General features: G+C 39.4%; 1 protein-coding gene across 1 annotated transcript in view; it reads left to right on the forward strand.

Annotated features, from left to right (window-relative positions):
* The window catches only part of KLHL14 (kelch like family member 14), a 100,835-nt gene extending 96,492 nt beyond the window's left edge, over positions 1–4,343 (forward strand). The window contains exons 7-9 of the mRNA XM_040432579.1: positions 243–401; positions 1,434–1,591; positions 4,053–4,343. Coding sequence (XP_040288513.1) covers positions 243–401; positions 1,434–1,591; positions 4,053–4,193 — 458 coding nt within the window. The 3' untranslated portion in view covers positions 4,194–4,343. The remainder of the gene's footprint in view (positions 1–242; positions 402–1,433; positions 1,592–4,052) is intronic.
* Positions 4,344–12,525: the final 8,182 nt, after the last annotated feature.

The following is a 12,525-nucleotide window of genomic DNA, read 5'->3' on the forward strand; positions in this document are numbered from 1 at the left end:
TTTTGAAACTTGGGTTGCAATTGGCTTGACCACATAGACAGTCGTTAGAAGCATTGGCACAATTAAATATTTTGGCCTCCAAGTCACAGGACCAAAGTGACTGTGTAGCCTTAACCTAACTTCACGACACAAAAATAATATACAAAAATAATGTACGGTATGTTCCCATATGAATGAAAATTTAACGTAATATCACAACTAGACTGATGTAAAAAGTGTAGTAATGACATGTTCATTCATAGGTGGTGTTCATAACGGTGAGTACGTCCAGTGGCTGTATTGCTATGATCCGGTCATGGATGTTTGGGCTCGGAAGCAAGATATGAACACAAAGAGAGCAATTCATGCCTTAGCTGTAATGACTGATCGTCTATATGCAATCGGTGGAAACCATTTAAAAGGTCAGTCGTGACATCATTTATGTTTAATAGTGTGCCTGCTTTACTGGTATTAAATATCATTATATTCAAAAAGATGAATATATGACTGTGCCATAACTTCGAAGAATATATGTGCATTATACCGTACTTAGTATTACATTTTATTTTCAAGCATTATGAATGGTTAATTTTGCTACACAAGATAAGTGAAATACTACATTATGTGCTTGATTCAAACATAGCTTTGTTTGCACTTACATTGTGCCTATTGCTATCAGGGTTTCCAGTTTTTGATGACAAGAAGCCGTAATAAATACCAGAGCCATCATGAAAACTTGATGGATCCTATTATAAATCAGTGGGATCCATCGAAAACAGATTTGTCTTTAACTGTTATGGCTCATTAATGAAAAAAGCCTGACTTTGTACTAACTCGTAGAACTATTCAAATGATGAATACATTATTATTATTATTATTATTTTATGGATTATTGACACCTTTGTTTAACAAAAGTTTAATTTAAAGGGGGTCTTTCATGTCAATTCTGAACGATTATCTTCAGTAATACATTAGTAGTACTGCATATATGGAGTCCAGATCACAATTATTTTTATTTTCCTACCACCTACCGTTCCATCACAACAGTACATGCGCAGGAGTCTACTCTATTATGTTACACAGCAGTGCGGACTATGTATGTCAGTGCAGCTTTAAATGCTTTACACCATTTAAAAAAATCTACCCCTTTATCTGCAGTACTGCTGATATATTACTGCAGATAACAGTCCAGAATCGTTGTGACAGATTGCCTTTAAAGATATGTTTTGGTTACATTAACACTGCATTTTGCAGAGTCCGTCAGAGGTATAGAACCTCAGATGAATGGCGCTGTATAGGAATTATGTGGCATCTGTTGAACATAGAAGCGTCCATTTTGGTAAATGGTAAATTTGGGTAATTATAGCAAATGGACATTGTAAAACCAGTGGCTCTTAGCATCATTGCATTGGGTTATTGTAACAGTCTTCCAACTGAGATTTGCTGTTGTTTAGGATTCTCTCACCTGGATGTCATGCTAGTGGAGTGTTACGACCCAAAAGCAGACCAGTGGAATATTCTACAGACCCCCATTCTGGAGGGGCGCAGCGGCCCGGGATGTGCAGTACTAGATGATCGGTTTTATCTTGTTGGAGGCTACAGCTGGAGTATGGTAAGCTGAGAAATTTGCTTACTATATATATATACAGTATAACCTATGAATTTTGATATTTATAGTTAGAATAAAATAGGCAGATTGTTCAGGCCACACACCATATTTCTGATGTTCCTGTGTCACTTTATCAGACACATACAAAAGTGTTAAAAAAAAGTGCACGTACCGTCAAATTGACATAAAAATCTATTTTTTTGCAAGTTTTTTTCAAGTAGGAAAATGGCACCCTACTGATGTATGTGGGGCACACCGCGGCTGAGTTCACACTTCAGTTAGGCTACTTTCACACCTGCGTTCGGGTGTCCGCTCGTGAGCTCCGTTTGAAGGGGCTCACAAGCGGCCCCGAACGCAGCCGTCTGGCCCTAATGCATTCTGAGTGGACGCGGATCCGCTCAGAATGCATCAGTCTGGCGGCGTTCAGCCTCCGCTCCGCTCAGCAAGCAGACACCTGAACGCTGCTTGCAGCGTTCGGGTGTCCGCCTGGCCGTGCGGAGGCAAGCGGATCCGTCCAGACTTACAATGTAAGTCAATGGGGACGGATCCGTTTGAAGATGACACAATATGGCTCAATCTTCAAACGGATCCGTCCCCCATTGACTTTCAATGTAAAGTCTGGACGGATCCGTTCAGGCTACTTTCACACTTAGAATTTTTTCTAAGTTATAATGCAGACGGATCCGTTCTGAACGGATACAAACGTCTGCATTATAGGAGCGGATCCGTCTGAGCAGACAGCAGACGGACCCGCTCTGAACGGCAGTGTGAAAGTAGCCTTATTTGGTCACTTATGTCCATCAGTTATTGTGGAGCCTCCACAGAGATAAGGTATTATAAAAAGATCTGCACCTGTTCTGTGTTTTTGACCCGCTCCAGATTTTGGCTACATGCACACGACCATTGTGTGTTTTGCGGTCCGCAAATAGCGGATCCGCAAAACATGGATGGCGTCCATGTACGTTCCGCAATTTGCTGAACGGCACGGACAGCCTTTAATATAACTGCCTATTCTTGTCCGAAAAGCGCGGACAAGAATAGGACAGGTTATATTTTTTTTGCGGACCATGGAACAGAGCAACGGATGCGGAAAGCACACGGAGTGCTGTCCGCATCTTTTGCGGCCCCATTGAAGTGAATGGGTCCGCATCCGAGCCACCAAAACTGCGGCTCGGATGCGGACTAAAACAACGGCCGTGTGCATGAGGCCTTTGGCTCACAAGAACTGATGGAAATAACTGACCAAACAACTGTAGACCTGTGTAATCTCTGTAATTATACTGAAAGGGAACCTGTCATGTTCAACATCTGAGCTGCAGGCAGCATGTTATAGAGCAGGAAGAACATAGCTTTTTGTGGGAAGATTCAGCATAACTTGTACTTCATTCATTTATATCCCTGCTCATTCTACGCATTGAAGTCAAGGAGACTTCCTATTCAATGATTTCAGTCTTCCCTGCATATAGAGATAGCTGTCAGTCACTGAGTAGAACCGCCTCCTTCAAATCAGAGATATACTGTAAATGAATGACACACAATCTTTTCCCACAAAACAATATATCAATCTGCTCAGTTCCTCCTGCTCTATTCCATGATGCTGGCAGATTGCACTACATTTCCATGGTGGCAAGTCCCCTTTAATAGTTTAACTTAAAGGGGTTGTGTCTGTTTTTTTTATTGATAATTTATCCTCAGGATATGTCATCATCTGATTGGCATTGTTCCCTGCACCCCCATCCATCAGCTGTTTTAGTATAGCTCCAGCGCCGTAAGTAGAGGCCATAAATACATCTAATCGCTCTCCAAATATTTAAAGGGATTTTCAGGGAATAATAAGTTTTTAGCAAGTGCCCGCAGCCTGCCTTTCTAAACAGAAGATTCATACTTACCTACTCCCTGCCGCTCCAGTTCTCTGCATTGCCTCCAGTCCCTACAGTGTTCGTGTTCCAGTTCCTATAGTGTTAACATCTGGTGCTGCATGGGCATGGTCACATTCTCCACTGCAGCCAATTACTGGCTTCAGCCGTGAGGTGGCCACAAGCAGTATCTCACCACTGAAGCCAGTGACTTGCTGCAGCAGAGCATGTGACTATGGCCATCCTGCACCGAATGTCAACACTGCGGTGCCCGGAATATAGACATCATGGAGAACCAAAGCGGCTGGGAGCAGGTAAGTATGAATCTTCTATATAGAAGGGAAGGCTACAGGCACTTGCTATAAACTCATTTTTTCTGGAGAACCCCATAAAGGGTGTTATATAATTTCTCAACGAAAGATGACATCATATGTAGGCTTCATTTAAGGTGTGTAACAAACTGTTGTTGCCTATGACAACCAATAAAAGCTGAACCCTGATTGGTTGACATGTGCAACAAGGCTAAAATTTCTGGCCACTTATGATACATGAGTCTCAAGTCTTGCTTCGAACGTCAGATGTGTTAGCAATGTTCCTTTCTGTTTTAGGGGGCCTACAAGTCATCAACTATTTGCTACAGTCCTGAGAAAGCCAGTTGGACAGAATTGGAGGGAGATGTTGCTGAGCCCCTTGCTGGTCCAGCATGTGCCACTGTCATTCTACCAGCCTGCGTCCCATACAACAAATAGAGGGTACAATGGGAAGGACACTTCAACATTAAAGAGACTTTTTTTCTTTGAGAATCCTTTTCATCCTTTTAAAGGGTTGTCCAAGCATTAGAGAAATGAACAATGTCTTAAAGGTCAACACTAGGACTTGCTATGAAGCTGACAAAGCTACAAAACAGGGAGATCTATAATACAGCAGTGGGCACCGGTCTGTCTGTACCAATGTAATATAATTCTGCAAATAACACCTGGTACACGTGACCATGTGAATTCCCGATGTGTATACCAACTGAAATGTGTGATTTTTCTGAAGGCATAAACTGTATGTTTTTTTATGTCTGTTCTGATACGTAACCGCTAGTATACAAGACTTCTTAGTGTGAGAAAGAATGAGTATTCCAACAAAATAATCATATCATCTAAGACAGGATCCTGTGAATCCTATAAAACATGTCCTCCTTGAGCAATTCGAATTCAGAGTTTTGTTATTTCATGCATGAAGAGGCAACAAAGAGTATATATCCCTATGAACTATAACTCGGCATGTCCAGGTGAGAGGTAGGCAGTGTCACCAAGTGAGGTGCCACACTGTATTGGCAATCACATATGTGCATACGTGTTATATAAGTGATATACGATGATAATAACATGTACTGTATATGTAGCAGGAGACACATCTGACACATGGACTGAGGTCAACTGAATGTTTTAGCACATACACTGGATGTTACATAGTACTTTTAGGGCATATCTACATCAACATTGAAATAACTGTGGTCTAATTAAATCTTTGAATGTATTTATAAGCCCAGTTATTAGTATAGTATGTATTTTGTTGTTATACGATATGGCAACATTATCCATTTAGTGGGACTGATTTGACCACTGCCAATATCTAGAATGAAGTGACAGCAGCATTACAGAGTCATTCTGTATCTGCTAAGCTTTTTCCAGATGCCGCATGATAATATGATAACATGATATTGATGATAATGGGCCAACCTCTCAGTAGAATGAAGTCTACAGCAGCTGAAGGGGCACAGTGATAGTTGAGGAATACAGCAATCAACCCCCCCCCCCCCCCCCCCCCTCCAATATCCTAGTAACATCACGAATGTCTTTAATATCCCAACCTACCCATTATATGAATGTAGGAAGATGGAGATTATGGTGCACCTCTCAGCAATTTCAATTTGGTATTAGACATATACAGTAGGTGGAAGCATGTTTACTCTTTTGAATGCATCATAAAGGCACAGCACTGACATAGCACTCATAGACTCCCACTGCCACGAGACACACGTCAAAGGAATCAGCAGAATAAACAGAATTGCAATTAGAAGTGATCCCTCTTATATCAATGATTCTGTCCCTGGCTCTTTGAGACTAAAACATTGCCACAAGGGATGATTACAATATAATTTTCTGCTGCACATCTGTTGCTGCTAAAGGGATTGTCTTGGCTAAATCTGCTGATGAGACAATGAGGGTAGTTTATAATATGGACGGTATGTATGGCAGTACAGGATCGACAGTTATGTTATTGTGAACTGAATTTTCTGCAGAAGATAGTGGGTGTGGTGTAATTGGTTCATATATGAAATATAAATGTAATCCAAAGAAAAAACTTGTGGTCCAGCTTCCCATAAAAACTTGCAGCTTTATTAATAACAATAAAAACCTGTTATCCAAACACGAATCACATACCTGATCCACGATGTCAATCGTGGATCTTGGGCCCGTGCTTCCGTGAAAGCAACAAAGGTGAGAGCTGTTATATATATATATATATATATATATATATATATGAAATATAAATGGAAACAAAGATTATCATGTTCTTGAAAGTATGGAAAAATACATTTTAAAATGTCCTGGTGCAAAAAAGGGAACAAACGTAAAAAAAATGATTAAAAGAGCTATATAACATTTATAAAAATAAAAAAAAAACATACGGTGTATATTAGCTTTTAACAAAACTTTGGACAAAACTTACTCCATAATACCTATTGTAAGGGCTGAGGGGACGGGTCATGACATAGGCATTCTCTGCTTGCCAGTCTTTAAAGTCATGTGCCATACCCTCAGACCCTGTAACAGGCATAGACATATTGTGTAAGTTTCACCTTTTTTCATAATTTTTACATTTCTTTCCTTTTTTAGCACTGGGACATTCTTTTAATCTTTTCGGTATACTTTCAAGGCCATGAGTAGATAATCTTCATTCCCATTGCTGCACGATTCATAAAGAGGTTTTCTGGTTTTCATCAACATCCTTTAAAAAATTATTTATGAAGGTAGCTGTAATGTTGTAATGTATTTCTTTTACCTTCATTGCTCCTATCTTCCTTTCTTGGCTGTGGTCACATGACCATGTCCATGCAGCTCTTTCTTATTTCCTGTGATGTCATGTCCATGGCCGTGTTAAAGCAGAAATAAAGGCAGTGATAGTGGAGTGTCTATGTAACTTGCTGGGTGGGAGGAGCTATACACTAGCTGGGTGTTGTTAGGGGCGGTGCTAAAGCTATGGCAGACAAAGAAGAAGTGCATCATGGGTTTGGTTGGATACAGCAACAGGAAGTGCTCCATACAAAATAGTAACAACCAGAGTGATTTGTTTACATGGTAAAAAGGGGTCAGAGAGTCCAAATTGAAAAAGAAAAAGCTTGGAGAAGATGTACATGAAGTAAGCAACTACATAAGCATGTATGCTAAAAACCATAGTAATCCCTGAAAACCCCTTTAAGAATAAAAAAAAAATTACTGATACCATTGAAATACTACTACTATTAGACAATGTTGCGCACAGATGTACAATTTTCAGATATCTTTGATATGGTTTGTAATTATATTATATTAATTTAGAAGGATTCAGAGATTGGACAGGCTCACAACTCATAATTGCTTTTATATTTCATACTGTGTATTGCAGCCAACATTGTATGTATGTACAGTACAGACCAAAAGTTTGGACACACCTTCTCATTCAAAGAGTTTTATTTATTTTCATGACTATGAAGGCATCAAAACTATGAATTAACACATGTGGAATTATATACATAACAAACAAGGGTGAAACAACTGAAAATATGTCATATTCTAGGTTCTTCAAAGTAGCCACCTTTTGCTTTGATTACTGCTTTGCACACTCTTGGCATTCTCTTGATGAGCTTCAAGAGGTAGTCCCCTGAAATGGTCTTCCAACAGTCTTGAAGGAGTTCCCAGAGATGCTTAGCACTTGTTGGCCCTTTTGCCTTCACTCTGCGGTCCAGCTCACCCCAAACCATCTCGATTGGGTTCAGGTCCGGTGACTGTGGAGGCCAGGTCATCTGGCGCAGCACCCCATCACTCTCCTTCATGGTCAAATAGCCCTTACTTTCAAAGTTTTCCCAATTTTTCGGCTGACTGACTGGCCTTCATTTCTTAAAGTAATGATGGCCACTCGTTTTTCTTTACTTAGCTGCTTTTTTCTTGCCATAATACAAATTCTAACAGTCTATTCAGTAGGACTATCAGCTGTGTATCCACCTGACTTCTCCTCAACGCAACTGATGGTCCCAACCCCATTTATAAGGCAAGAAATCCCACTTATTAAACCTGTGAAAACCATTTCAGGGGACTACCTCTTGAAGCTCATCAAGAGAATGCCAAGAGTGTGCAAAGCAGTAATCAAAGCAAAAGGTGGCTACTTTGAAGAACCTAGAATATGACATATTTTCAGTTGTTTCACACTTGTTTGTTATGTATATAATTCCACATGTGTTAATTCATAGTTTTGATGCCTTCAGTGTGAATCTACAATTTTCATAGTCATGAAAATAAAGAAAACTCTTTGAATGAGAAGGTGTGTCCAAACTTTTGGTCTGTACTGTGTATATATACATATATATATATATATATATATATATATATATATATATATTAGTACATATTATATGCAGAGGAATACTTATTTCAAGTCTAGCAGACCTTTTCCATATGTTGCTGCCGAAGCCTTGTCCACACTCTTGAGTTCTTTTGCTCACTTATGGAATTCCCTTTGACTTTCATCTAAGACAATGATCTAGTGGCATCTGTTCTTGATGTACTGCATTTTATTATGTGCATAAAAGTGCAAAGGACTCTTCCTTTTACAATTACAGAGTATAATCAGTTTTACCTACAGGGTTCTACATGCACTCACATTTTACAGGTTGAAGGAAAAATATAATTTAATAGGCAGACAACCATGAAGTATTAATAGGTTCAACATCAGGATGTAATCTGAATGGCAGCCGTGCATTCTACTGAATCAACCTCTGTGTTCATTTTGCTCATTTGTCTGCCGGGAAGATCGTATTGTAAATTTTCTTAAGGACTCAGGTTCAGCACATAATGAACCAGTCACTTATGTGAAGAAACTGCTATCTTATCTGGACTCAGAACCACTTCACATCTGCTTTTTTCTTGTGGTCACTGCTGCCCAACCTATCCACACTCTTCTTGTCCATACTGAGCGTACTTTAGGGGGTTACACTAACCTGCATATTAAGGATAAATATGTGTAAAGAATTTCTGAAATCCATAAATCATGTAAATTATTATCATTTTTGGCATGCATCTTTTCGCTGGTTACCCATATTCTGGTCTTATTTGATGGATTTAAAATTTTTGTACACATCATAAGTAAGAACCAATCCTAGCAAAGAGCAGATGCTTAAAGGGACTGTCCATCTCTTACTCCATGTAGCTTTTTGTCCAATATTGTCTGCTAAATAATTTCTTACTGTATCTTTATAAGGTGCTTAGAGGTCAAAACACCATTATAGCCATGTAAAAGCTGAACATTCTGGCTGCTGGCAATGTCCATCTGCATACAAGGCGTAAATAGTAAGCAGGAGGCTTCCCCCTAATGATAGTCAGAATTTTAGCATTAAACGTTGCTTTGTGTAAAAACATTGGATGAATCAAACTATGAACTTTAGTTCCTTTTGACTTCATAAGTAGCCAAAGGTATTCTTCTGTCAACAGATTGAAAGTCACCTTAGAATTAAAAAAGATTCACTGATGATGCTACTGACATTTTTTTTTCCCTTTCCCTATCTATGTCAATGCTTGCATTGGGAATGGCATTTGCAAAGTATTTTTTTTAAGAGAACAGAACCAACATGCAGAGGATGACAGATCAGGCAAATGCTAACTAGCAACAATTGTCCATAATGCTATAACAAAGTTAGTATGTTATTTTAGAAAAATTGTAGGAAACGTGTGGTCATTCTTTTTACCCCTTTAGCTCTAACCACATGACCATCAGTAGATTGCCTCTATTTCAGTAATGAGCATAGTCAACATGGCCCATGTGTCCAAAAATCATATTTTATATTTAGTTTTATATTGCACTGTGCCCTTCTTCAAGACTGTGTTGTAAAAAATTTCAAGAACAGTGTAAAAGACATTTACCTGTATAAGGTATGGCTTACTCCAATAAGTACCTAGCAACCTGTTGAGATGTTATATAATTATATACGCAAGACCGAAATCAAAGCACCTTCAAAAGAGTTGGGTTTATATAAACTTGTGTATGTAGTATTTGTACTCTTCATTTATAAAGATGTAATATATAGGACTATAGGGGCGCCTCAGATTCATCAACAGGTCATGTCCTGTTAATAAATCTGTTATTGTTTTCTGCCACCTAAGGAGAAATGTGGTGGAAAACGTTCTTAAATAAGTCACGTTTAGTAGATCTTGTGTTTTTCACTTTACCAAACTCATTGGTATATGTCAGATGAAGTGGCCCAGGGGCTTCATTATTTGCCATATTTTTTAAAGCACTTACACCAGGAAATCGGACTCCTTAGTAGACCAAGAGGGCATCATGGACACGTCTGTCTTATTTTTGATAAAGCATTGAATAAAACAGATTATAAGCTTTTTGCATAGTTTTATGAGTATTACATCTGTATACCGCATGTAAAATGTAACATTTTATGAGAGTTTTTGTTTTGTTGCTTTCATTGCATAAAATAACATGGTCATGTATTTGTATTTTGGTTGGGCTGAATAATATAGGGGTGATATATTCTAATATTCATTGGTTGTCTGACTTAAAATTAGAATCTCAGCCAACAGAAGCTTATTATGTTAGTTACAAATAATTACTGTTATTTGCGGTAGAGAAGCTTCTTCAAGTTGCACAATAATACCTGCCCCCAAAATAAGGAGATCATCAAAATAATTTGGTGTTTTTAACTACCCCATTTATGATCCATGTGAAGTGCAATCTATGTTGTTTTTGTATTAGGTGGTGAAACTGAAAAATTCCTTTTTTTATCCCAAGGACTCCCAGTTTCCTTGTAAAATAAGACATTGGGTAAGATAGATTATTTTTTCCTTTGGAAGAAAACGTCAAAAAGCAATTTGCACCGGCACAAAGTGAACCATTCCTGCTTAGTATTAAAATTGTTGGAAGACTTGTTTCGGAACAATTTACGGCAGCTGTCACCTGACTTGTCTAATGAAATGTGCAATCTTCTGAATTCTAACTTTAAAAGGCTATTTGTTGTCCTTTGAATGGTTCCTTTTTTACCCTGGTAATTTAAAGCTTTCTATCTTTCAAGAAGGCATGACCAAGGAAAGCGGTGTTATTGAACAAATCATAAAAAGGATGTAAATTTTGTACAGTATCAGAATGTATAAATTGAGCTTGCTTGTAGGAAGAAAACTTTAAATAAAACTTTATGTAAAAATTAATCTCTTGGTGTTTCATTTTTTCTTCTTAGTGTCAAAATCTGTTCCTAGTCTACAATTGTCTTGTACCCACAATTCCTATGGGCAAAGTAAATCCACAGTAGTCCTGTGGCAGAATTTCTTATGCTAAGAAAGGGAAAAATGTGATTGTGTATGCGGCATAAATGCTAGTTCTTATCTGAACAGGATACACCATTGATCAGTGTAAAACCTGTTTTACTCACAAATTGTTCAGATATTTGACTCTGCATGATTTGGATACAAGTGGATATCAAAATGTGTGTTTCTACAGTAGAACCACTACCAGGTGAGATGAATGACTCTGATTATCTCATTACAATGGCACATGTGGGGGGGGGGGGCATATTAGGCACCAAGTGGCCCCTTGGCCAGTACTATGAAGAGGTCTTCACAACAGAATGTCACTCGACCTGTAAAAGATTTTAGGTGCAGGCCTGCTGGTGAGCTGACCTTCTAAAAGGTTGTAGGTGAGGGCCTGCAGGTGAGCTGACCCTCTAAAACTTTTAATGCAAGGGCCTTCAGGTCAGCTGACCCTATAAAAGATTGTAGGTGAAGGCCTGCTGGTGAGCTGACCCTGTAAAACATTATATGTGAGGGCCTGCTGGTGAGCTGACCCTCTAAAAAATTATATGTGAGGGCCTGCTGATGAGCTGACCCTGTAAAACATATTCGAGGGCCTGCTGGTGAGCTGACCCTCTAAAAAATTATATGCGAGGGCCTGCTGGTGAGCTGACCCTTTAAAACATTATATGCGAGGGCCTGTTGGTGAGCTGACCATTAGAAAATTATATGCGCGGGCCTGCAGATGGATGTGCTGACCCTGTAAAACATTATATGCAAAGGACATATATGCGAGGGCATTATATGCGACGAATAAGCATGTGTTGATATGATGGAAGAGGAGAAGGAGGATGAGAAAAGGAAGATTCAACCATATACCCTTGTTTGTGGTGGAAGGGGTGCTTGGGAATACAGTGTATTCAGTACATTATAAACAACACATTTAAAGTGCCTTTATGTTCATCAGATTTCCTCTGGTGGAGTCGAGAAGTCATGGTCAATCCAGGCCTTGTTCATTTTTATAAGAGTCAACCTGTCAGCATTTTCAGTTGACAGGCAGAATCGCTTATCTGTTTTGCCACCAGCAGCACTAAATACCCACTCAGACAAAACGCTGGCGGCAGGGCAGGCCAGCACCTCCAAAGCATAGAGCGCCAGTTCGTGCCACGTGTAAAGCTTGGACACCCAGTAGTTGTAAGGCACTGAGGGATCATTGAGGATGCTGACACGATCTGCTATGTACTCCTTCACCATCTTCCAAAAAATTTTCTTCCTTGTGACACTAGGCCGCGCATCAGAGTGAGGGTCCTGACGGGGTGTCATGAAACTGTCCCAGGCCGTGGAGAGTGCTGCCCTGCCTCTGTTGGAACTACTCTGTGTTCCCCTTGTCTCCCCTCCTCGGTTGGCCAAGGAACTACGGACTCTTCCGCCAGCGTTGTCAGATGGAAATTTTTGAAGCAATTTTTCGGCAAGGATCTTCTGGTATTGCACCGTTTTGCTCGTCCTCTCCACCAGAGGAATAAGAGTTGAGAAGTTCTCTTTG

Source organism: Bufo bufo, chromosome 5 (assembly GCF_905171765.1).
Source record: "Bufo bufo chromosome 5, aBufBuf1.1, whole genome shotgun sequence".
Taxonomy (NCBI): domain Eukaryota; kingdom Metazoa; phylum Chordata; class Amphibia; order Anura; family Bufonidae; genus Bufo; species Bufo bufo.